This window comes from Poecile atricapillus, chromosome 3 (assembly GCF_030490865.1).
Source record: "Poecile atricapillus isolate bPoeAtr1 chromosome 3, bPoeAtr1.hap1, whole genome shotgun sequence".
In the NCBI taxonomy this organism is placed as follows: domain Eukaryota; kingdom Metazoa; phylum Chordata; class Aves; order Passeriformes; family Paridae; genus Poecile; species Poecile atricapillus.
This window is the reverse complement of record NC_081251.1, coordinates 66,253,464-66,275,254: the sequence shown is the minus strand read 5'-3', so window position 1 is coordinate 66,275,254 and position 21,791 is coordinate 66,253,464. Positions and strand designations below refer to the sequence as shown.

At 40.4% G+C, this 21,791-nt stretch overlaps 1 protein-coding gene across 4 annotated transcripts; it reads left to right on the top strand.

Annotated features, from left to right (window-relative positions):
• The first annotated feature begins 2,922 nt into the window (after nt 1-2,922).
• On the top strand, nt 2,923-20,314 carry FBXO30 (F-box protein 30). 4 transcript variants are annotated; one of them, XM_058835255.1, is made up of 4 exons: nt 2,924-3,150; nt 7,596-7,700; nt 14,453-16,541; nt 17,380-20,314. In XM_058835255.1, exons 3-4 carry the CDS (start codon nt 14,469-14,471, stop codon nt 17,581-17,583), a joined length of 2,277 nt encoding a protein of 758 aa, XP_058691238.1. In that variant the 5' UTR covers nt 2,924-3,150; nt 7,596-7,700; nt 14,453-14,468; the 3' UTR covers nt 17,584-20,314. The 4 variants fall into 4 exon arrangements, with proteins under 4 accessions (XP_058691242.1, XP_058691238.1, XP_058691241.1 ...); XM_058835258.1 differs by lacking the exon at nt 2,924-3,150 and adding an exon at nt 3,499-3,621; XM_058835257.1 differs by lacking the exon at nt 2,924-3,150 and adding an exon at nt 3,556-3,693.
• Nucleotides 20,315-21,791: the final 1,477 nt, after the last annotated feature.

Genomic DNA, 21,791 nt, shown 5'->3' with positions numbered 1-21,791 from the left:
TTTGCCTACCAAAAAACCCTTATTATGTTAAAGACAGAACAGGATGAAACATCAAAAAATCCCAAAATTCATTAGATTATCAAGCAGCTTCATTTTAATCAATGTTCCAGATGTTCTAAAATATCAACTCAGAAAGATTTAGAATAGGTATTACTATGATAACTATGCTACTTCAAGTCTCCAGGCTACTTAATAGCCTTTTTTTTTTAATGACAAAGTACCTTGTTCAAGAGGAAGGGCTTTGCTTGAGAAGGTACAACCATAAAGGCATTAAATATCAGACCTCTTGATGGGCCTAGGTTGAAAACACAAGCTCAAGGACCGCAGAAAACTTCTTTTGAGGTCTCTGTTGTTTGGAAACATTCTGCTGTCAAAGCTGTGCAGTGCAAATTGCATATGTGGCTTTGTGGGCAGATCTCAGCTGTTTATTTTTACACACTGCTAAATACGAATACGAATACGCTCACGCATTAGTAAATCCACTTGCAAATGCATTTCGGAAACACTTGAAGTTTGTTTTCCCGCTCTGCATCTCCATGTTGAAAGAATTTCCAGCCATACATACCTATCAGTGAAAAGTGACTGTGATAGTTCGAATTTGAAATTAGAAAGTGCTTAAATAATTCACATTTCGTAGAAAGTGACAGCAAACAAATTGCACTACTCCAACCTTAGGAATAAATGTGGTTTATTTCACATACAGTCACTTGCTTACAGGAGATTTTTTGCAAACCTCAGCAACTGCCTTGGCATTTGATGTAAACCTTACTTAAGATGAGAGGGAAAGACACAAATCACATTGCCTCAACAATTAATTTACACTTCCTTCTCCTGTTGGCTTCAGTGACACTGTCATGTGCAGAACAATAGTGGACCAGACACGGATATTTGTTTTCTTTTTATGAGTTACCAGAATGAAGTTTCAGTCATTTTGGATTTAAGCCAGTAGAAAATAACCCCTCCAGTGGTTCACCCAGTAAATCCTCAAAGACCTCCTGGTTTGTAGGTCAGTGGAACTAGCCAAATTGTATGACTAAAACCTGCCTGTTTACCTTAAACAGCAGTTCATGAGAATGATGATGATTGTCAGGTGGGAAACCATGGGATAGCTCTGGGACCATGAGCAAGTATATGCACCAAAGCATTAGAGAAGCAGCAGATTGTTCCCTGAATGACTGAATGACCAGACAAGTCTTGGCTGAGGTATGAGAAAGGAAGCCCAAGCCACAGAAATTCATTCTCCTCACTCAAAAGAAGCAATTAAAATAAAAAGCCCTGATTGTGTCGTAGAAGCTCAGCTCCAGCACAGAGCCAGCCAACCACCAAAGCACTGCAACAGCCCATGTAATGAACACCTCAGCCAGCCAGTGAGCACCCCTCACTGTGGTGAGAGTAAGCAGCACAGTAACCTCACCTGTCCCACAGCAGGCATTGCCAGTAAGAGGCAGTTGTGAAAACCAGTGACTGTCTGCATGCATTCTGCCCAGCAATTTATATAATTGTCAGATGAGCAGATGAAACGATTCCGCTTGGCTTCTCTGAGTCATGGTGCCAATCCCTACCATCTTCTGCAGCTCACTTGGCTAGATTATTATATAGTGATCCTATAATCAAACCTATGAGGGGAAAAAGGACCTGTCCTCAGGATCAAGGAAGATCAAGGCTGTCATAGAAGGGTGGGGCAAACCTGAGAGTGCTTATTATAGGAAGTGCTGGCAATGCTGCCTCAATATTAAGGTCATGCATTTTGTCTTACATAGCTAACATGGAAATGATTACTTATGCCTTTCCTTCATGCTTTCTTAGAGTAAGAAAGAGTCTTCTAAGGTGATAAATGTCAAACTTGAAAGTCACATTTTTACTTACTCCCCACACCTGGCTTAGGTGCTGAGAGATTCGGAGCTATTTGGCTAGCTCTTAAACATGTGCAACCTCTCTCCAACAGAAATCGACACAAATGGCAGGGAAACAAGGTCTTCAGAACCTGGGTGCAGACCAACAAGGTTTTCCTGGAAGTTTAAAGAAAAAATACTTTTTCTCGTCAATTAACTGATCTCCTCATTCTATCTTCTGTGGCCACAACATATTCAGATGTTTAATGTTTTCCCTCTGAAAAAATGGCATAGTCCAAGTTCAGCTGTTTTTTTTTTCCTCAGGACTCAAGATATACTGTAGCCCCTTAAAACATGGAAGGCATACGAGGAGTAAAAACCCTTACAGGGGTAACACCCTGCATAATTCCTACCTACCTACAGCCTCTTAAACTGGCCGAAGGGTAGAACCTTTGCAGGAAGGCTCAGCAACCAGCGCCTGTGGGCGCATGGCCAGGTTTCTGGGAATAAAGTTCTGGACCATAAGCTAACATACTACAAGAACGGTGTTAGAGAAGCACTGCCCGTGACACCAAAAGGCCTACTGTGATGCCTGGCAAGAAACGTTTTGTTGAGGAGACAGCTTTAGCAAAGCCAGTGCCTGTAAAGGCCCGGAAAGGTGACTTTGGTTATGGGATGGATTATGGTGGAGGAGCCAAGGCTGGAGATTCGACCCCAGGCGAGCGGAGCGGGGCTTACAGGACCTGAAGGCAGCAGCCGTGCTCGCCGCGCCTCCGCCCGCGCTACCGCCCGCACAGGAGGGCTCGGGAGAGCCGTCGGAGCAGTGACCCCAGGCCACGGGCCGAGCTGCCGGCTGGGCAGGGCCGAGGCCGTGGCGCATTCCCAGCGCCACACGCCGGCCCCAGCCCCGGCCGCGGCCGCGCACGCGCGCCGGGGCAGTGGGGGTGGGGGGGGGGGAGCGCGCACGCGACATCCGGGCACCCCGCCCCCTCCGCCGAGGGCGAACGGGGCCGCGACGGCGCGCGCGCGCTCCCGGACCTCGGCCCCGCCCCCCGGCGGCCCCGCCCCGCGCCGCGCGCTCGCTGGCCCTAGCCTTGTCCCTGGCACGCGCGCGCGCGGCCGGCGGGGGCGCGGCCGGAGCGGGGCCGCGCCGGGAGCCCCGCGGGCGGCGAGGCCGGGCCGGGAGAGGCGGAGCGAAGAGAAGCGAAGAGAAGAGAAGCGGACCGAGCGCGGCGGCGGCGGCGGCCGGAGCTCGGCGGGGGGGAAGCGCGAGGCGCAGCGCAGGCTCCCGCGCCTGCCTGCGGAGCGACGGGGACGGGTGAGCCGCCGCTGCTCTCCGCGACTGGCGGGGAGAGCCGGGCCCTGCGTCCCGCCTGCGGCCGCTGCCCGGCAGCCGGGCGATAAACAAATGGCGGCCCGGCGGGGGCCCGAGCGCCCGGGGGCGCCTCCCCGCCGCCGCCCCTGACAGGTCGCGGCTGGGAGGGGCCGGGGGGAGCTCGATCTGCGGCTCCGCCGGCATCGCCTCCTCTTCGGCCGCCCCCCGTGCCCCGCGGGGCCCGGAGCGCCGGGCCATGTAGGGTGGCCGCTGCCGCCGGGCCCACGGGTGGCGGCGGACTGAGCTGTGCCGCGGCCGCTTCCTCTGAGCCCGCCGTGGTGCCAGCGCTGTCGGGGTGTCGCGATAGCACGTGGGAAGGGCGGAGGGCCGGGGTCTCCCTGCTGCTGTGGAGACCAGAGTCGGGGAGCCGGCTTTCTGCGTGAAAGGAGGAGGAAGAGAGCAAATAATCCAAAAGTATTGCTGAAATCCTTCTCTAATCCGCCGTGTTTGTGTTATTTCGAGTAGACGTGCTCAGACCTTCAAGAGGTGGTGTCTTCTCTCAGTCCCTTATTTTTAATGGCAGTTTTTTGACGTGCGGTGGAGCCTTTGTTTCCCTCTTTTAGGAAGGTAGCGAGGGTTGTGTGGTTGTACTCCTGTAACCCCGCGGGTCGGCAATCAGAAGCATAGAGGGAGATGACAGCAGCTTGTTGAACGGCTGGCGTGTTGGAACAGTTGTGTGGCCTCACTTCCAAAAGTTGTTAGCGTCGCTGTTGTTCGCAGTAGGTCTTCAGAATTCTCGAAGGAAATAACCCGTGGGCTGGAGAGGTGGCTTTCTTTTGTTCTGTAATGCTTTATTCGGATTTGGCTGAGGAGCTTTTCATAGTACTTGTTTCCCTTTTGCTGATTATGTTGTTAATATGCCAGATAAGTGTTAGCATACTAGTCCAAACCCAGTGGCCCCGAAGTAAGAGCCTCACCTTGCTTGTGCTGGCACTTAGGCAAGATACCTCCTTTGCTTCCTCTAGAATTGGTGTGGAGTACTTGATGCTTAAGTCCTTACCTGGACACCTGCTGCTTTTTCCTTCACGTTGATGTGATACACCTTAACTTGTGCTGTGATTTGGGAGGTTAAGGTTCATGCATCCCATTTGAGGAGGATGTCAATTATTTATGACCTTCCTCTCTGCACCCCTCTCCCAGAAGTACAAAAAATAGTAGAAGAACTTTGTTAATAAGCAAGTTGAGTACCTGGAATATGAAAAATGCACAGCCAGCTTTACTCTGTCTTCCACTCTGTATGTATGTAAGTATCTATGTGGAATTTCTCCATAATGGTCAAATTTCATTGAGAGAAGAGATAGATTAGAGAGAGTGAATTGGGATTGTATTGCAAGCTGAGTCTTTTTGTGGGGTCTCTTCTCTCATTTGCTTCCAAAGTTAGAAGGTGTTAGAGAACAGGAGAATCCCAGCAGAATAGGAAAAAGCTATGCAAAAGCAGTGGTTTTACTCTGCTGCCTGAACATTCTTTCTTTTGCACTAAATTCTGCATTTACTCAACTTCTTAAGTTCTGGTTATATTTCCCTTGCCTCCTACTTCGATGTCCAATGGACAAAATAAGTGCTGTGTTTAACAAGCAGTGTCTGGTTGGAAAGTTTCTGGACAAGATTTCTGCATGTTTTTGGACAGCCAGGTTCATAGGTCGTAAAGAGTGTCTACAACAGAGGGTGTAGTCTACAACTTTCTGAAGAAGAAAGCATATGGTTATTATTCTTCAAATGAGTTCCTGTGGCTGCTGCAGATTTCAGCTGTGTAAGAAACCCCTATTTTGTGTTCAGTCCAATTGAACTAAAAGGAACAGAATTTCCCTCACATCGATAGACCTAGTTCTTTGGTGGGCTCTATCTAAAAGGAGGCAAATGCTGTTTGCCTCCGGTAATGAGATCCAGTGGAATAAAGATGGGAGCAGGGAATCATGTATAGTCATCACTGTAGTGACAATTTCCCTTCAGCTTCCTTATCTGCATAATAAGAATTAAGATAACATAACTATTAGTGAGATGCTTAGATTGCATAAGGCGTGGTAAGTATTCCTGAACACACCACAAAGAGGAATATTTACATTATTGATAGTTACAGAGAAATCTGTGTAAGCTGTCCTAAATGTCAGGACACTGTCTAGTCTCAATAATGAATGAAGGAAAAAGGCTGAAAAGTCTTGTCATATAAACTGGTCTGAAACAGGCCAAGAGAGATAAAATGGCAGGGGAGCTCTAGATTCTGACTTACTTTGAAAGCTACTGTTTTTAATAGTTTCTAATGTGACACTTAATGTCGTGTTATAAAAGTCAGTAGAACTTCCAGCTGAATAGATTGTGCTGTTTCTTACCAAATGTCCAACATTGATCTAAGCTCTTATTGTGAAATCATGATGAAAAAATGATAGGTCTCAAAGCTCGAGAATGAGAGGCATGGTGAGCTAAGTTTCTGAGTAATGTAGTTACAGCTGTTCATGTAAAACTTTAGGTAGTGGTTCAGGCTGATTGTCATACCTGGTTCAGACTTTACTACAGAGGTGCTGGAAGGTGGGTGGTGTTTTGTTGAAGTTCAGGCTTTTATTTGTCTACTTAGAAGCATCTCTAGTACAAACTGTAGTTTTCCAAAAGTACTGTTTGACAGAGAAATTTGTTGGTGTGATAGATTCATTGCAAATAGGATCTTTATAGGAGTGTGCTTTATTGGCAAAGCTTAAATGCTCTTACAAAACCTTGTTTTGTCTGAGTCACTGTTGTCACCAGATAAGGAATGTGTTTGGATAGGATCGTTCAGCTGGAGTCCTTGGGCAAAAAGAAATAACATCAAGCCTGTTGACATTTGGAAAAGGCGGTCTAAATGATATTAGAGGTAACAAATCGATGAATAATCCTATGTCCTAAAGCCCTGTACAAACTTGTAGTGAAGATGTTCGTGTTTTCCAGTTCTTCAGTCATGTTAGAAACACACTGAAAGAGCTGGTATATCATGCTCACTATGAGATACATTCCCAGCTTTCTGTCATCAACTGTTGGAGATAGATGAAGTTTTGTTTAGACAATAGTTTTATTTATAACTGTCTTTTTTTTTTTTTTTTACTGTTTTGTTGGTTTTAAAACCAAGCAGCTTGGAAGGGGGAAAAGCCTGACAGTTGCTGTGAGAAGTGTCTTTCATTTGATAGAAAAGGGAAATACCTGAAAATAGAGTAGAATAAAGTTGTTAAAACTGTCTTATAATATCAATTTATTTTTTGTTTTACTGCAATTTTTTCAAAATATTTTGAGACAACCTCCCATAATTTCTACTTCAGTATAATCTGATAAGGTATCCTTGTGGGTATGTCTGTTAAATTTTTTTGTGCACCATCTATTTTGCTGCATATTAGACCATTGTCTAATATAAGCATATATTGTTAACCGAAAAAATAACTTCATATGGACAGAATACATGACATTGCACTTCAGTATAGGATGTTGGAGACAAGTTGCTTTCATAGTCTATTTACTTTAAAGTTGTTTTCTCATTTTGCTATGGGACCTGGTTAAACTTGCGTAGTAAGACCTGAAACAGTATATTAATGAGATGTTTGGCCTGATTTCTGTAAGTATACAGAGGTCAGGAATTTTTGGGCAGCGCCATGCATGAATTAAAATATTACGTAAGAAGGATTTATTTCTGGCTTCTTTTGGGTGGTTAAAACTACCTACTGTAATACAGAATGATTTTTTTTATTTTTTTTTTCCCCAGTAGTTCTGTCTCTGGTTATTGAGAAATGGCTTATTTTCTTTCCTGCTTTTCTGGAGGATTTGTGAGTTGGTATTGGGATAAGAATATCATTGTTCCTTTGGGCATATCACCTTAGTTTCACCTCTCTTAAATTTTAGTGGTAATCCTTGGGCATGAAAGAATGGAAGAAGCATCTTGTTACAGTAAAAAGCTTTTTAATAGTAAGCAACTGCTTAATAAGTTCCCATGTATGAAGACTGAAGATGGACAAACTTTAACTAGACTAAAATGCAGTTTGTAAAAGAATGAAACTTGATTTATTTCTTTCAGTTCTCCAGCTGTTGCAATTTTTCATATGAGTTTGGGTTTTTTTTCTTCCTGAAGTGGTCAGAGCAGTGAATTAAGTCTAGTAGGTCAGAATAATAACTCTTAATAATCTCTTACAGCCTTAAATGTAATTAGGTTACCATCCAGTATGACTAACAGCTAGCAAGAAGCTAAAATGACAGAACTCAAGTTGTGCTTGGGAAGTCTATTAAAAGCTTGTTTATATTCCCATAAAATCTACAAAAAATTTCAGTGTTTGTAGCCCCAGACAGTGTAAGCGCATGACCTTTGCAGGGGATTGTGCATACAGAAAGTAATGTCTACACCTGAAATGAAACCTTACTTCTGATCTCATTTCTTGCAGAATCTGCAGCAGTCGAGGAGTCACACTGTGTTCAAGTTCAGAAGTGCTTTACACATGAAATCTACTGGCTCTCTAGCTGATTCTGCCCTGTCACCGTCTCAACAGGTAGAGTGCTTTTGTGCCTGAGCCATGCAGCGAGTGTAGCTGTTCCTCGTGTGGTTGTCCTGTGTCCGTGTGTGGCCAAAGGCACACTGAGGTCTTTGGGCTCCTTCTCTGGGGAATCTGTCAGGGAAACAAGAATGCATGGCAGATCTGTCACAAAAGTACTCTAAAGAAAAGCCTTGTAGTTTTGCTTTTGATTTTTAGCACTCCTTTAACTGAGTTTAACACGGATAGAAGAAAGTGTTCTGTCATTTCATCAGAGCTCCTATTCTAAAATGTAACAAAGCCAGACAGGTAGGGCATCAGTGGAGGGTTCATTTCAGTCAGTCAAAGCAGTGTTTTGCTTTGGTTCTTTTCCCCTTGAATTCTATTTTTTTTTTTTTTTTTTTTTTTTTTTTTTTTTTTTTTTTTTTTTTTTTTTTTGGCTGCAATGATTTGGAAGGAAGTAATTTCACTGTATTCTCTGAATGGTAGGAAGATAGTTTTCCACTGGGAAAAATGGATATTTGGGGCAGGGGCAGACATGGAGAAGTCTTATAAATAAGGTTGGCATAAAAAACGTTGCAATTCTTTATATTCTAGTGTTCATTATTTCTGCTGTAGTTAGAGATTTCTCTTTGGTCTGGTTTGTTTGTGAGGTGGATAAGTAACTTTGATTTATGCTTAAAAAAGCAGCTAGTATATATTCCTTCAATGCTAGACAACTGATAAAACTAGAATCTTTCCAGAAGTATGTGTCCCCCTGAGGTTTTTTTTGTTCTTGCAGTAAAAAGCCATTTTAGTGTAACCTTTTTCTGCCTCTTTTATGTAATACATAATAATAGCTGTAAACTATGGTATTAATGGTTGAAGTAGCGTCCTGCTACATAGTAGTTTGGACTTTAGTAATTGGAGCTCTTTTAATGTTTTTAATGTGATTAACAGTAAATTAATGTAGATTTTTTCTAGTATGTTCAGTATGTGCAGTCACTACCAGCCAGGGAGGATGCTCTCATCTTTGTTGTGGATTAATTTATGTTTGAGAATGCAGTGAACACTCATCCATCGAACTATTTTGAATATAGTTTTAGCTTCCCTGGTCTACCTTGTTTTAATAGAAATCAGGGTTGTACTGATGAACTTAGAGGTGGGGGATGGTAATTAGTGTCATGTAAAGTTGAGAATTTAAGTTTGGCATCAAAGGATAAGGTCATGACAGAAACCTGGGTAAAAGAGGGAAGATTGAGAAATACAGCTGTCTCTTCTGATGCCTTGGCCTGGCTACCTAAAACAGAGGCTAGACAGAGTTCAAGTGAGTATTTATTAAAGGCCTTTAACAGATACACCTGTGGCACTGCAGGAGCCTTTCAGAGGTTACACCCAAGATGGACGATGGTCACAAGTTTTTCATATAAGTTTGGTCTGTTTGCGTATCAGGGGTTAATTGTCCAATTACAGCTTCAGGTAATGAAGTCACGTTTCCCCAGTTTGCTCCCCCACAATTTACTTTTGTTTATGCTTTTCTGGGCCTGAGGCGGTGATGATAATCTTGGTTCTCAGGTCTGGAAGGATTGTTTTGTCTGACCAAACTGTGATGAGAGCTTACTAAGACCCTATATGAAATTCAGGGTTACACACTAATCCAGTACAGGATCTGAAAAATATAAAAGCTAAAACTTAAGGCATCACTTCTGCAGTGTCCAAAACAAAAGGGAATTTTTTAGTATGGTTTGCATGTATTTGCTTATGGGTGGATTTGGATGCTCCTGGGAGTTTAAACCTGTAGTGCAGCTTGTGTGTCTCTAGTCTTCCACTTCCTTGAAGCAGTAATTTAAGAACCTGTTGGTCTATTCAGTTGAATTTGATAGAAGAGTCTCAAAGGTAGTTGAGCTTTATAGATTTGATGAATAAAAGGGGGTTGTGTAATGGAGGGCTCCAATAGCAGTAATGGTTGCTGTGATGTCCTGTCTCATTGGCCCCAAAGAATTCATATAGGAGAGAGTGAGCAAGTAGGCTTTGGTTTTGGTAGTACTGAGTACAGTTTTTAGGGTATAGAAGAATGTAAGAGCTCGCACTTGCAGCTGAAGTATTGTGTGTGTCTGAAACCCTTATTATGCTATTTTAATGTTTGTGTTACAACAGCAACTGGAAATCACGTGGCTGTAGCAGCTGGAATTTTAATCCTTTTAATTATGACAGATTTTCAAAGCATGTTCTGGCTGATTTAGTCAGCTGACTGTATAGTATGTACAATAACATCAAGTGATGGCACAAATTCTGAGAGCAGTGGTCACCTCACTGGAACGGGATGTATTTTTAGGTTTCTCTGCTAGTAACAGTCAAGTGTATGTACTTGGGCATGCTGAACTGAAGGAACTGAAGCTGGTTGCTGACACTACACTATCAGAAAAGGACAGCTGTTCGTTCTTGCTGTAGTCATTGTTCCAACTCTGTTTTCTGACCATATTGTGACAAGGAGCACAGTGGGATAATAAGCACTGTAAATATTATTGGCATGTGTTTTAACGATAGGTATTTTCCTTAAAGTTAGCAATGACATTGTTAGCCCTTTCAATTTGCTGTATTGGAGGAAATTAAAGGACTTGTTACCTCCAGCGAGAATTTTCTTTATCTCCCCTTTACCCAACAGGTTTTTTTTTCTTTACAAAACAGTATTTGTGAAGAGGGTGGTTCTTGTTCTTGGTGTAGTGCTAATGATATATTGGTTGTGGTTCTTTAATGGGAAGTTATTCATATGTGAATGCTCTTAATCTATGAATGAAAGAGGTGCTAAGTTCTGCGGTATATAAAGTTAGCTAGCAAAATAGAGTGAGTCATGGCCATTTGCTGATTAATCAGTGTGCTAATTTTTGAGGTCTTATCTATTTATTTTACCAGTTTGATAGGGTTATTTGTTGATTTTTTTTTTTCCTTTGGACTTAATTTGCAGTTTAAGAATTGAATTATATCAGAAAGCTGTAGTTCAAACAGTCCAGGAACTCTTGGCTGCCCAAAACAGCTTTTGAGTTTGAAGCTCAAGTATTAAAATTAAAGGTGCATAAAAGAACATTTAATAAATTTAAAGAGACTTTGTAGTAACTTATAAATAAAATGCAACATTTTGACTAAATTGAAGTTTAACAGCAGGTGCTGAGGAATTAAGGCTTGTAAGAGCAGAATGCAGAATTTTAGTGAATGTTCTGCTGCTGTTTTATTGATGTCTGAAGATATTTTAAAATATACATTTAGAAAATGAGCCAAAAGATTTGAATTGTAAGATAAATGGCAACTAATATCAAGCTTCTTGGTGACCAGTAAAATTCTTATATATAGAAACTGAGAGAATAAGTTACTTTACCTATTTAATTGATTTTGTGCATGACTGTTTCTTGATAAAACCAACTTGAAGCATCTGTAATAGAATTAATTAGCATCTAGCTATTGATAAGACTTGGGATTTTAGAGTCATCTTTGGCTTTCACACACAGTCTGGTAGTGATATTTGATGTTTTCACCAGATTTTGTCTCCTTACTTTGAAAGGCCATTTGCTTACATGAAATAATTAAGTTTTGATGAATATTGGTTTATGAGTGAAAGGAGTTCAGGAGCCTGAGAAAAGCCAGTATCATTGTGCAACTCAGGTTTCACAATCTTACTTGTAAAGACCAAGATAGTGTGCTGGGGAGGAGGATGTTTTACTGTCTTAATAGAATGTTCTGTGTAAGCTCAGGCTATTTAAAGATAGTATTTAATGATGGTTGACTAATTTAGGGTATGTCTCCAGAAATGGTGCAGGCAAACACGAGCTCAGTTTGATTGTATTCTGAGCTGCTGCATGTGGGCCAGCTTTGGCCTAGAAGCAGTAGAATAGTGCTGGCTTAGCTGTGTGTGCTATTTATCCAGCATAATTGACATGTATCCCCTTTCTGGGTTAAGTGAAGGTGGCTCGTCTGCCTTCCCCAAAATCAATAAAATTTTGGCCCAAATTACTGTCATATGACACATCTTGACGTGATCTGGTGTTGATGTGAAATTCCCTCAGAAGTCCAAGTGCTACAGTTGATATGGAATGGGCTACAGAGTCCATGAGAGTTTGGAATGGATGTGTGTCTCCACCCGCTCTGTGTGCCCAGCGTGGAGTTGTGCAGCAGCAGCACCCAGGGCAGCCCAGGCCTACCCCTCGCTGCTGTGGAGGAACGTCCTGTGAGTCTTGACAGCACTATCCCCTGGGCTGCTGCCAGACTGTTCCCAGCTTTTCCACCCCATGGGAAAGGGCAGCTCATGATGTGAGTGCCCTCTTTTCACCTGGGGCACTGTCAACTGGATGGTGAAGCTGCTCAATAGGGTGAGAGCATCCATAACCTCCGCAGTGAGGCAGAGGTCATCTCGGGTACCCTCACGGGCAGGTGGGACCTGTGCAACTGAGCCCACTTTACCAACAGACTGTCCCATCTTAAGGGAGTCATGGGTACTCCTGCCTGACCACACCTGCATGCTGCTCTCCAGGTGGCTCACTTCTGGCCAGCTTGAAGTGAGCAGGCTGTTGCTTTATGGGAGCAGGGCTCTGTTTAGATAGATGAAGCAGGGGCTGGGCTCTCTAAAGGCCTTGGCATTATAAACTAGCAATTGTCTTTTTCAGTGCTATTTCCATTTTGTCTTATGCACTTCAAAATACACACATAACCTGAGAGCTTCTTTTTGATCTCTGTTCAACTGTTGACTTGAGGAGAAGTAGTTCTGTTTCAGTATTGATGGAAATTTCTGAGATTTTCTTTGGTCTAGCAACAGGCCATGGTATTTGGCAAGAATTACTCAGAGAGGGCTTTGCTGGTAGAACTAAAATTATCATCAGAGAAGTCAAATAATTTTTTCATTCTTTACTGAACATGTTTAGTCGCTTTGTAGTAGATGCTATCTGACTTAATTTGCAAGTCAAAAGCAGGTTGTGTGACAGAGAGGTTTGCAAAAAGGTTGAACAAGTCATTCACTGAGTCCAGTGACTGATACACATGACAGTTTATTTGAAACTTACTGTTACTCAGTATATAAATGCTAAGGTATGGTGGGGGAAATTCAGCTGTGTTTTGCCTGCTAAGTGTAGCACATATGCTTTTTTGTTAAAAGTGTTCTGGAGAGTGGGTGGCTAAAATATTTAAGTTATCCAAATTACGACACATGGGGGTATGAGGACTGATTGCTGCTTAAAGTTGGTATGAATTTCAAAGCATTTTAAAATAATACAAGTCAGTGAAGTGTCACATAGATTTCTGTTTAAATGCTTTAAATTATTTGGAGTGTCTAAAAGGCACTTGTTTCCTTCTACCTTCAGTTTGAAGAGAAGCAGTTTTCTTTTTATAGTTTAGAGTCATTTCAATTTAAGAAGGTTTAATGCGTTCAACCTGAAGTGTTTAGTCGAAAGACAATGTGTGAGAGCACTTGTTAGCCGAGTGAGAAACTATTTTTATTAATCTTAAATTCTCTGAGCATTTTATTTCTCAGGAAAATTGCTAGAGAGGGAGGAGTAAGGAAAAGATGGAACTGAGCAATGTATTTTTGAAAAAGTATTTTTGAGATTTGGCTCTGTGCAAATCATTTACTGATACCTCTGAACTTTAATTCCTACTGGTATCACTTCTGAGAGGGAATTTGTAAGAATATAGGGGAGAGCTTTGTAATTTGTGTGGGCCTGCACTCCAGCTGGAGTGCAGTTGTAGACTTTGTCAATATGTGATACAAAGGCACAAAGTTTACTCTTTTTTTTTTTGGTTTGGTTTGTTTTGTGTTTGGGGGGCTTTTTTTTGTTTGTTTTTTCTTTATTTTTCCATACCACAACAAATAATTGCATTTTTTGTTGTTGTCAACATGTTATTATGGATTGCACCGTGGATGTACATGTATTTTGATTTTTATTTCAGTTTTGTCCTGTTATGCAGAGTTGTTGATATCCTTACACTTCAAATTGCTGGTATTGTGATCAGGGTGGCCATGGGATGCACTTAAAAATTATATTTTGTGGGTTGAGGTGGACATGTATATAGGACCATGTTGGCAACTGAAGTTTTATGTAAATGTTTTCAGTGAAAAGGATTTATGTAGGATTATTGCTACCCTTGTACAACAACTACTGTAGAAAATAAAGGGCAGAGCTGTAGGTTATAGATGAAGAAAAAGAATGAGATGTTGTAAAGGACTGCAGTCTGTCAGATGCAGGGACTGAGGAGAGAATGGGACGTGGCATGGAATTGACATGCTCACTGAAGGCTGCAAATTACCTTAAAATGAACTGCAAGAAGAGGGTGTCAGCAGCTTAGGTGGTAGCAGGCAGCCTGGGGAACAGGTTGCCACAGCTTAATTTAGAGAATTGGACATGAGGATCAATCTAGTTTTCTTTATTTTGTCTCTGTAATCTGTGCAATTGTATAATTTATAGTTTTAGGTAGTTGGATATATAGTCAAAGGCCATGCTTTGCTTTTCATGGAATGATCTGTTTGCAATGGACAGGGAAAAAGGGCTGTTCTACAATGAAGGATTATACAACATTTTTACTTAAGTTGCATATATTAAATAAATGTATAGACTATGTTCTGGGCTCTGATACAAATGTGTATTTCTCATTTTCAGCTGAAAAGCACCATTTCTTTGAAATAAGATGTTACATACTTTTTTCTTAAAATGTCTGTTGATCAAGCATGCAAAAGCTGCAAATACTAGCTAATAAATATTAACAATATTGAGTTAATATTCTATGCTGTTGTCTCCTTTCTCTTTACTCAGAATTGGATTTACAATCATGGAGGAACATCAGCAACACCTGCACTGTGTGAACTGTGTCAGCCGTCGTTGTATGACCAGACCAGAGCCGGGCATTTCCTGTGATTTGATTGGCTGCCCCTTGGTTTGTGGAGCAGTTTTTCACTCATGTAAAGCTGAGGAACATCGTATGTTATGTCCACTTGAAAGAGTGCCTTGTTTGAATAGTGGCTTTGGATGTCCCTTCATAGTAGCCCGAAATAAAATTGCTGATCACCTAGAAGTTTGTCCTGCAAGTGTGGTATGTTGTACCATGGAGTGGAATAGATGGCCAGTCAGCTATGCTGACCGAAAATCTTACGAAAATCTGAGTAAAGATGTTGATGAAGTGGAACAGCTAGATATGGCTTTAGCTCTTCAAGACCAGCGCATGTTATTAGAATCACTTAAAGTAGCAACGATGATGTCAAAAGCAGGTGATCAAATACCAGAATCCAGAGAGCAAACCTCTGTCAAATCAAGTGCCCCTGATACAGTGCATACCAATGGTTTGATGCCTGTAGATGAAGAGTCCTATGGTGCACTTTATCAAGCTACTGTAGAAACAACGAGGAGTTTAGCTGCTGCTCTGGATATCCTGAACACAGCTACAAGGGACATTGGTATGTTAAGTTCAAACCTCTGCATTTCACCACATGAAATGAAAGAAGATTCCAAGATTAAAGAACAAACTTCTAGTGGCATTATTCAGGATAAAAAGTCTGACTCTGAAAATCCAGAAGAAGATAATGTAGGAGCAGTTGGGGGAATTAACTTTGATAGCCTGAGTCAAAATTCACAAATGGAGCAAAATGGTTCTTGTGATATTTGTTACGATGTAGTGCAAAACCATGACTTAAATCTAAACCTCAATAACTCCTCACTTTTGTGTAATGGCTTTCATGTAGAAAATGAATGTTCAAAGGTGTTGGACCACAGTGAAGATCTTGGTGTATCTAATTCAAAACCGTCCAGTGTAGCAAATGGCGAATGTACTGCATCTCATGATGATGAAGCATTGCAGTCTTGCAGCTCCTGCCCTGTAACAGCACAAGTTGAAGTAATACCAGCTGATCACTTAGTTAATGGCAATTCTAATCATGTTCTACTTCCCCATAATGCTAATGAAGAAGAAATGTTAGAGAGACAAGTGGAGCAAGAAAGATTGAGAAACATAGATGCATTTTCACTTTTACGGCATCGATCGTACAGATTCCTTGTTAACCATTATTGGTCAACACCAAAAGAAGACAAAGCTGTTGATACATCAGATTTGGAGATAACAGAAGATCCTATGGGTCTTCAGGGAATTGATCTAATCACTGCAGCTCTGTTGTTTTGCCTAGGAGATTCTCCCGGAGGTAGGGGGATATCAGAAAGTCGCGCTGTCGATGTGTATCACGTTGACTTTGGGACCCAAACGTTTTCTCTCCCATCTGCTATATTGGCCACAAATACAATGGTGGGGGAAATAGCTTCAGCTTCTGCATGTGATCATGCCAACCCACAGCTCTCAAATCCAAGTCCGTTCCAGACCCTTGGATTGGATTTGGTATTGGAATATGTGGCTAGATACCAAACAAAACAGCGTTCAATGTTTACATTTGTTTGTGGACAGTTGTTTAGAAGGAATGAATTTTCGTCGCATTTTAAGAATGTGCATGGAGACATTCATGCTGGCCTTAATGGCTGGATGGAGCAGAGGTGTCCTTTGGCATATTATGGGTGTACGTATTCTCAACGAAGGTTTTGCCCTTCAACACAAGGGGCAAAAATTATTCATGACCGCCACTTACGGTCGTTTGGAGTTCAGCCTTGTATATCCACAGTATTAGTAGAACCAGCAAAAAGCTGCTTAATTGGACTACATAATGACCATCTGAGTAGTCTGCCTTTTGAGGTGCTGCAGCACATTGCTAGTTTTCTAGATGGCTTTAGTTTATGTCAGCTTTCAAGAGTGTCACGTTTAATGAGAGATGTGTGTGGAAGCTTGCTTCAAGCACGTGGAATGGTGATACTGCTTTGGGAGAAGAGAAAGTGCCTGGAAGGAAGTTCTTGGCAGGTAAAAGAAAAGGTAAGTTAACTACTTTTTTTATTTTGAGGTTGAAAGGGAAAGTATATCATTGGTCGTGTTTCTGCTTTGTATCTTAATATTATGTCTGTTACTACTGTATTTTGGTATAATAACCTTCCAAAAAAGAGACTATTGCATAGAAAAAGTGAAAATTGCTGCAGGTTGTCTCAGTCTTCTCCACACTTGGAGAAGTAGAAGTAGAGTCTTGTTTTTGATGAATGTAAGTAAATAAACTTATGGTTTTTCCAGTATTTTAAAATGTTAAAAGATTACTTTTCATGATTTGCTTTAAGATCAATATTCCATAGAAGTGGGAAAGCTGCCTGCGAAGTTTGCTTTTCTTGCCTGTGTAGTGTTGACAGCAGTTTTTATTTCAAACCTGTTGAGATCATATCTATTGCCTTGGTACTGAATGCTTTAAATATTGAAATAATTTAAAACCTTTGGATGACCTTTGTGTAATACAGTTGTTGTCATTCACCCCACCCCAAACTGCAGAGTACTTGCAGCACTCATTTGGAGCTGCAGAAGTTGATAAGAAACAAACTGTTGTGGCTGGTCTTAAAATACATTGTCATTTAATTTCTGACTGTACCTCTTTTGTGGACACAAAAAATATTGCCTTTGTTTCTTTCCAGTGTTCAGAGTTGTCTTGGAGTCTGAATCAGCCTGGGACTAACAATACTAAATTCTGTGTAGTGTTTTTTTTCTCATGTTGATTTTTAGTGAGAGTTATTGACAACATTGCCTGAAAGTTTTGTAGCACAAGCATGTAATTTCCTGCTCGGAGTTGAGGTATCTTAAAACACTGTGAGCCTAAGTGCAGCTTATTTTCTAGGTTTGGCGCTTCAGTACAGCCTTTTGTACTGTGAACGAGTGGAAGTTTGCTGACATTGTGAGCATGGCTGACCATTTGAAGAAGTGCAGCTACAACGCAGTGGAGAGAAGAGAGGAGGCTGTGCCGCTGCCATGTATGTGTGTGACGCGAGAGCTCACCAAGGAGGGACGGTCACTGCGCTCCGTTTTGAAACCAGTACTTTAAGTATTGCAGCCACTCCAATTGCACATACACTCAAGCACCTGATATAACCTCGGTAATATTATGAGACACTTTATTAATGTACTAAAGATACTTTCTAGCTAAATCTACTCTGTCACTGTGTATATAAGGTTTGAAGTGACATTTATTTTTTATAATACTGTTTAGCTGGAAAGTAATGAAAGTTGCCTTAACGTTTGAAAAATTCGGAACTTGCTGGACAGGGTAGTTTTATCTAACTTATATAATTTAAGAACAAAATCTTAAGGTGTGTTTTCTGATTCACTGGTGCCCATGTAGCTGTTGACTGATAACATCTCAAAAATGGCCTCTAAATAGTATCCACATTTGGATAGGAACCACTGAACTGTAGTGAGAGGGGAAGATCCTGTCCAAATCCTGTACCTTCTGTATCTGGTCCTTTTTTTGGTAAACAAATTATAATCCAAATATTTGAAAGATAAGGAATAATTCAAAACTTTATAATAGATGTCTCAAACACAGCTTTTAAGCACATCTTTTCTCATTAAATCAGTGTTCTACTGCTCTTCCTAGTTAAGAGGTGACCTAGAATCAGCTTTTTTTAAAAAAAGGTTTTTTAGGAACGATCCAAGTGAACTCAGATTTACAGCAGCTTAATTTTTAGTACAACTTTGTTTTGACATGTCAACAATTGCTATTTTTCTTCTGAACTCTTAACAATTGTTTTACTTCTGGGAGCAAAACTTTTAGAGCTAAAACCATGGAATACTAGTTTTTACTCTTACATCTACAATGATATCAATGTCAAATGTTCAGAAAATTTTTCCTTGTCCTGCATTTGGCTGAGGGTTAAATTGCTTGAGCAGTCAGAAGTTCAAAGTATGTGATGAACAGTTATGAATTTATGGTGCAGCTAATGGAAGGGCTTTACTTGTTCTGTGGTATTGTGAGATGTATTGTCTCCTTTTCTGTTAATTTGTCTATAAAAACCCTGCTTTTTTAAGAAGCATTTTAAATTACTGGTATGTATAGCAAATGTATCATCTTCATAAGATGAGACATGATTTGTTAATTGCATAAGGCATATCAGAAATGTTATTTTAAACTACATTTGTTAAACCAATAACTCCCATTTGTTTCCAGTGTTCCATACGAAAAGATCTTACAAAGCATTTGTGAACAGAGAATACATGCTATCAAAAATGGCCTGGTATAGCAAAACTTTAACTTGAACTGACTTCCCAACTTGTTTGTATTACTGTTGGTGTCTCTAGCCTGTTGCACTTAGCAACTGTGCCACAAAGCTAAAACAGAAACAGACCAGAGCTTGGAACAGTGAAATACAGTGTGTATTTCCATTATAGGAAAAAAAAAATAGAGATTAATAAGGAGTAGATGTTTACAAAGATGGCTACATTTATTACTTGTAATTTCTGTACCAGACACTTGTTTATGGCTATTCTGGCTGCAGTTCATAGCTTTGGTATCTGTGCATTTCCCATTCTGGATTCAGTCCAGCTAAACATTCACTGCCTTTTTTCTATTCAGAGTGCTATAGGTGCTCAGAAAAAAAAACAAAAAACCAACCTAGTTATTCAGTGCCATGAGTTGAAATTAAATGAACTCAAATAGAAGCTTTGCCTGGATCTTCAAACTGCATGTTCTCCTTTCACGTCTCTTCTTTGTTGCGTGAAGAGAAGAAAGGAGTAAACCCTCTACAGAAGTTAGCAACATTTGCAGAAATTCTTAGCTGTTAGGTTATCTGGAAAGGAGAATCTAGATTCAAGTACAGATCTGACTATACCAACTGGCTTTTGGGTCGGAATCTTACACCCCCAGCCCAGTTCTTTGAATGAATTTGAATGCTCGTTACCCACAAATTCTTCAGTACAAGGCAGGAGATAGACTTTTATCAGTTCTTGTCTTTTAGCTCTAATAGCTCCTTGCTGCTGCTCTCCAGTGTTTAAAAGTAGTTGTGTGACTGGGAGGATCCTGAAAATTGAGAAGATAATGCTCGCATTTATGGATAAATCTACTTTAAAACATCTGTCTCGGGTTACTGGTATTTTTTAGTGAATAATGTGGTGGTTTTGGTACTCTGCATTCTTTCTAACTCCCCAGAACCCTGGTAAGTACAGTAGGCAGGCACATGTCTTGGTACTTATGGAAAAGAGGACGTTCAGTTAGAGGAACTGGTGTTAAAACCTCGCTTGTAGCACAGTGCAGAACTGCATCTAAAGTTTCATCAGTTTTTGATCTATTAAAATGAACTTTTAAAGTACTCTTCTTAAGAAATAACACTATTTCTCAATTCATGCACTTTTATTTTCAAATGTAGATACAGGCTTTTTTGTTAAATTAGTTTATTTTTTATGAGAATCCAGAGCTATTAAAATATCAATGTTATGAACAACATCTCTGCCTTGTAAACTGCTCCAAATGCAGGAATACAGTATACTTAAGAGAAATTTTTTTTTTACACTGCTATGCAGTTTGTAAAACATCTTTGGTGTATAGTCAGTCTATCCAAATGTGACCTGTTCACATTTGCCCTTGAATTTTAAATATGTCATATCCCTTTCCTGGTACATGTTCCGTACAGCGTATATAGACAGCTGTTAAATCTTTCTTTTACTTGATACCACATTGCTACTTTGTTTAAAATATGTTTTCAATCATTATGCAATTTTTTTTTTTTTCAATGTCTGTTGAAATCCTAATAAAACTTTTGGAGTTTCTCTTTTAGTATGATTGCATTTTCTTTAAAGCTTATCCCCGGCCTTTGGACGTTCAAGCATGGTGCTCAGCGTCTGCCTATCGGATTCCATTAAGTACTCCAAAAAAAAAGTTATATATGGGGAACTATTTACAAACATTCAAACACTGCATAATTTTGGAATGATTAATATTTATCCACATTTCAGAATGAAGACTGGTCATTAATTTTCAGATTATCTACCCATTTCTATTGCTTTGGTCTATTATGCAGCATAGATTCCCTTTCACAATCAAAGGTTTGAGTACATAACATTGAAGACACATATTGTAGCTTGTAGGTTTCTTCTAATTGATTTTTCTGAACAATAAATTGGAAAGATTATCTGATCAATATGATATGCTGCTGGTTTGCAAAGAACATTTTTAGTATGCTGTTTCATGGGTAAAGCTTTCTGTAGAAAGTTGTTGGGTAGAATAACACAGAAACAAAACTTCAGGGTATTTAGATAATGGTTGTATTTCAGACTGCTTGTGGAATGGCAAAATAGGAAACATCATTAAAGTAGAAGACTGCTCAGAAACTGACGTTTTGCCCTGACATTTGCTAATACTGGCATACTAATAGTCTTTATAAATAAAAATGGTACCCATACTACACTAAGTTCAACCCTAAAAACTTGTGAATATTTCACTTTTTAGACAGACCACATTTTGGTTTTCTCTCTCCATAACTGCCTTAAATATTCTCCTGTGTCAGGAAATACTTTCTTTAGCTTTCTTGATGCTTAAAGTATTGAAGGGGATTTGCCTGTATGTTTAAGGTTTTTTTCTGAGATTACTACTGCTGAAACTTCCTCTGTGTTGCATATAATTTTCTAAAATGAGATTTAATTCAGTGAACAGTTCAGTGCCTGCTGTAATATCAGCAGGCATTAAATTCCTTCAGTCAGAATGTCTGTTCAGGCAGCTTTGATCATCTTCAGATGAGCAGAACCTAGCAGTTGTTTAAAGCGCTGAGGAAAAAGGGTAGTATGCAGATAGGATTTCTAAAAACTTATGACATGTAAAGTAGAGTTTGAAGAATGGGAGTCTCATACTGTGCCTTTCTGGCATGTGGTAAATATTCAAGCAATGATTATTGCTTGAAAAAAACTGGAGAGAGAAATTGAATGAAGATATAGAATAACTCAGGCATCAAGTCCCAGCATATACAGACTCTTCTGAGAGACTGTGAGAATGCTGGGAGTTTGACCTGTACATGCTGCAGCTGTGTTTCAGTAGCAATTCATCTGTTTTTCCATAAGAGCAGGAGTTTTCCTGCTGCTGCTTGTGCTTTAATGTGCTTTAGTTGTAAACTGTCTCCAAGCACGGCTTGCATTCCTGAGTCAAATGCTAGTTAAGTTGAACACAGTTCTCTCTGCTGAATGCAAGGTATGTATTGGATGTAGATTCTACATGCTGGTTGTATCAGAAGCAGTATTTGATCAGAATAATAGAAAAGTAAGGTCCTT

What these genes read in the sequence shown, in the direction of transcription:
- FBXO30 (XM_058835259.1), top strand. Translation starts at nt 14,469, where the DNA reads ATGGAGGAACATCAGCAACACCTGCACTGTGTGAACTGTGTCAGCCGT. An exon ending in CTTGGCAGGTAAAAGAAAAG is followed by an intron (nt 16,542 to 17,379) that starts GTAAGTTAACTA and finishes CTTATTTTCTAG; the next exon opens with GTTTGGCGCTTCAGTACAGC.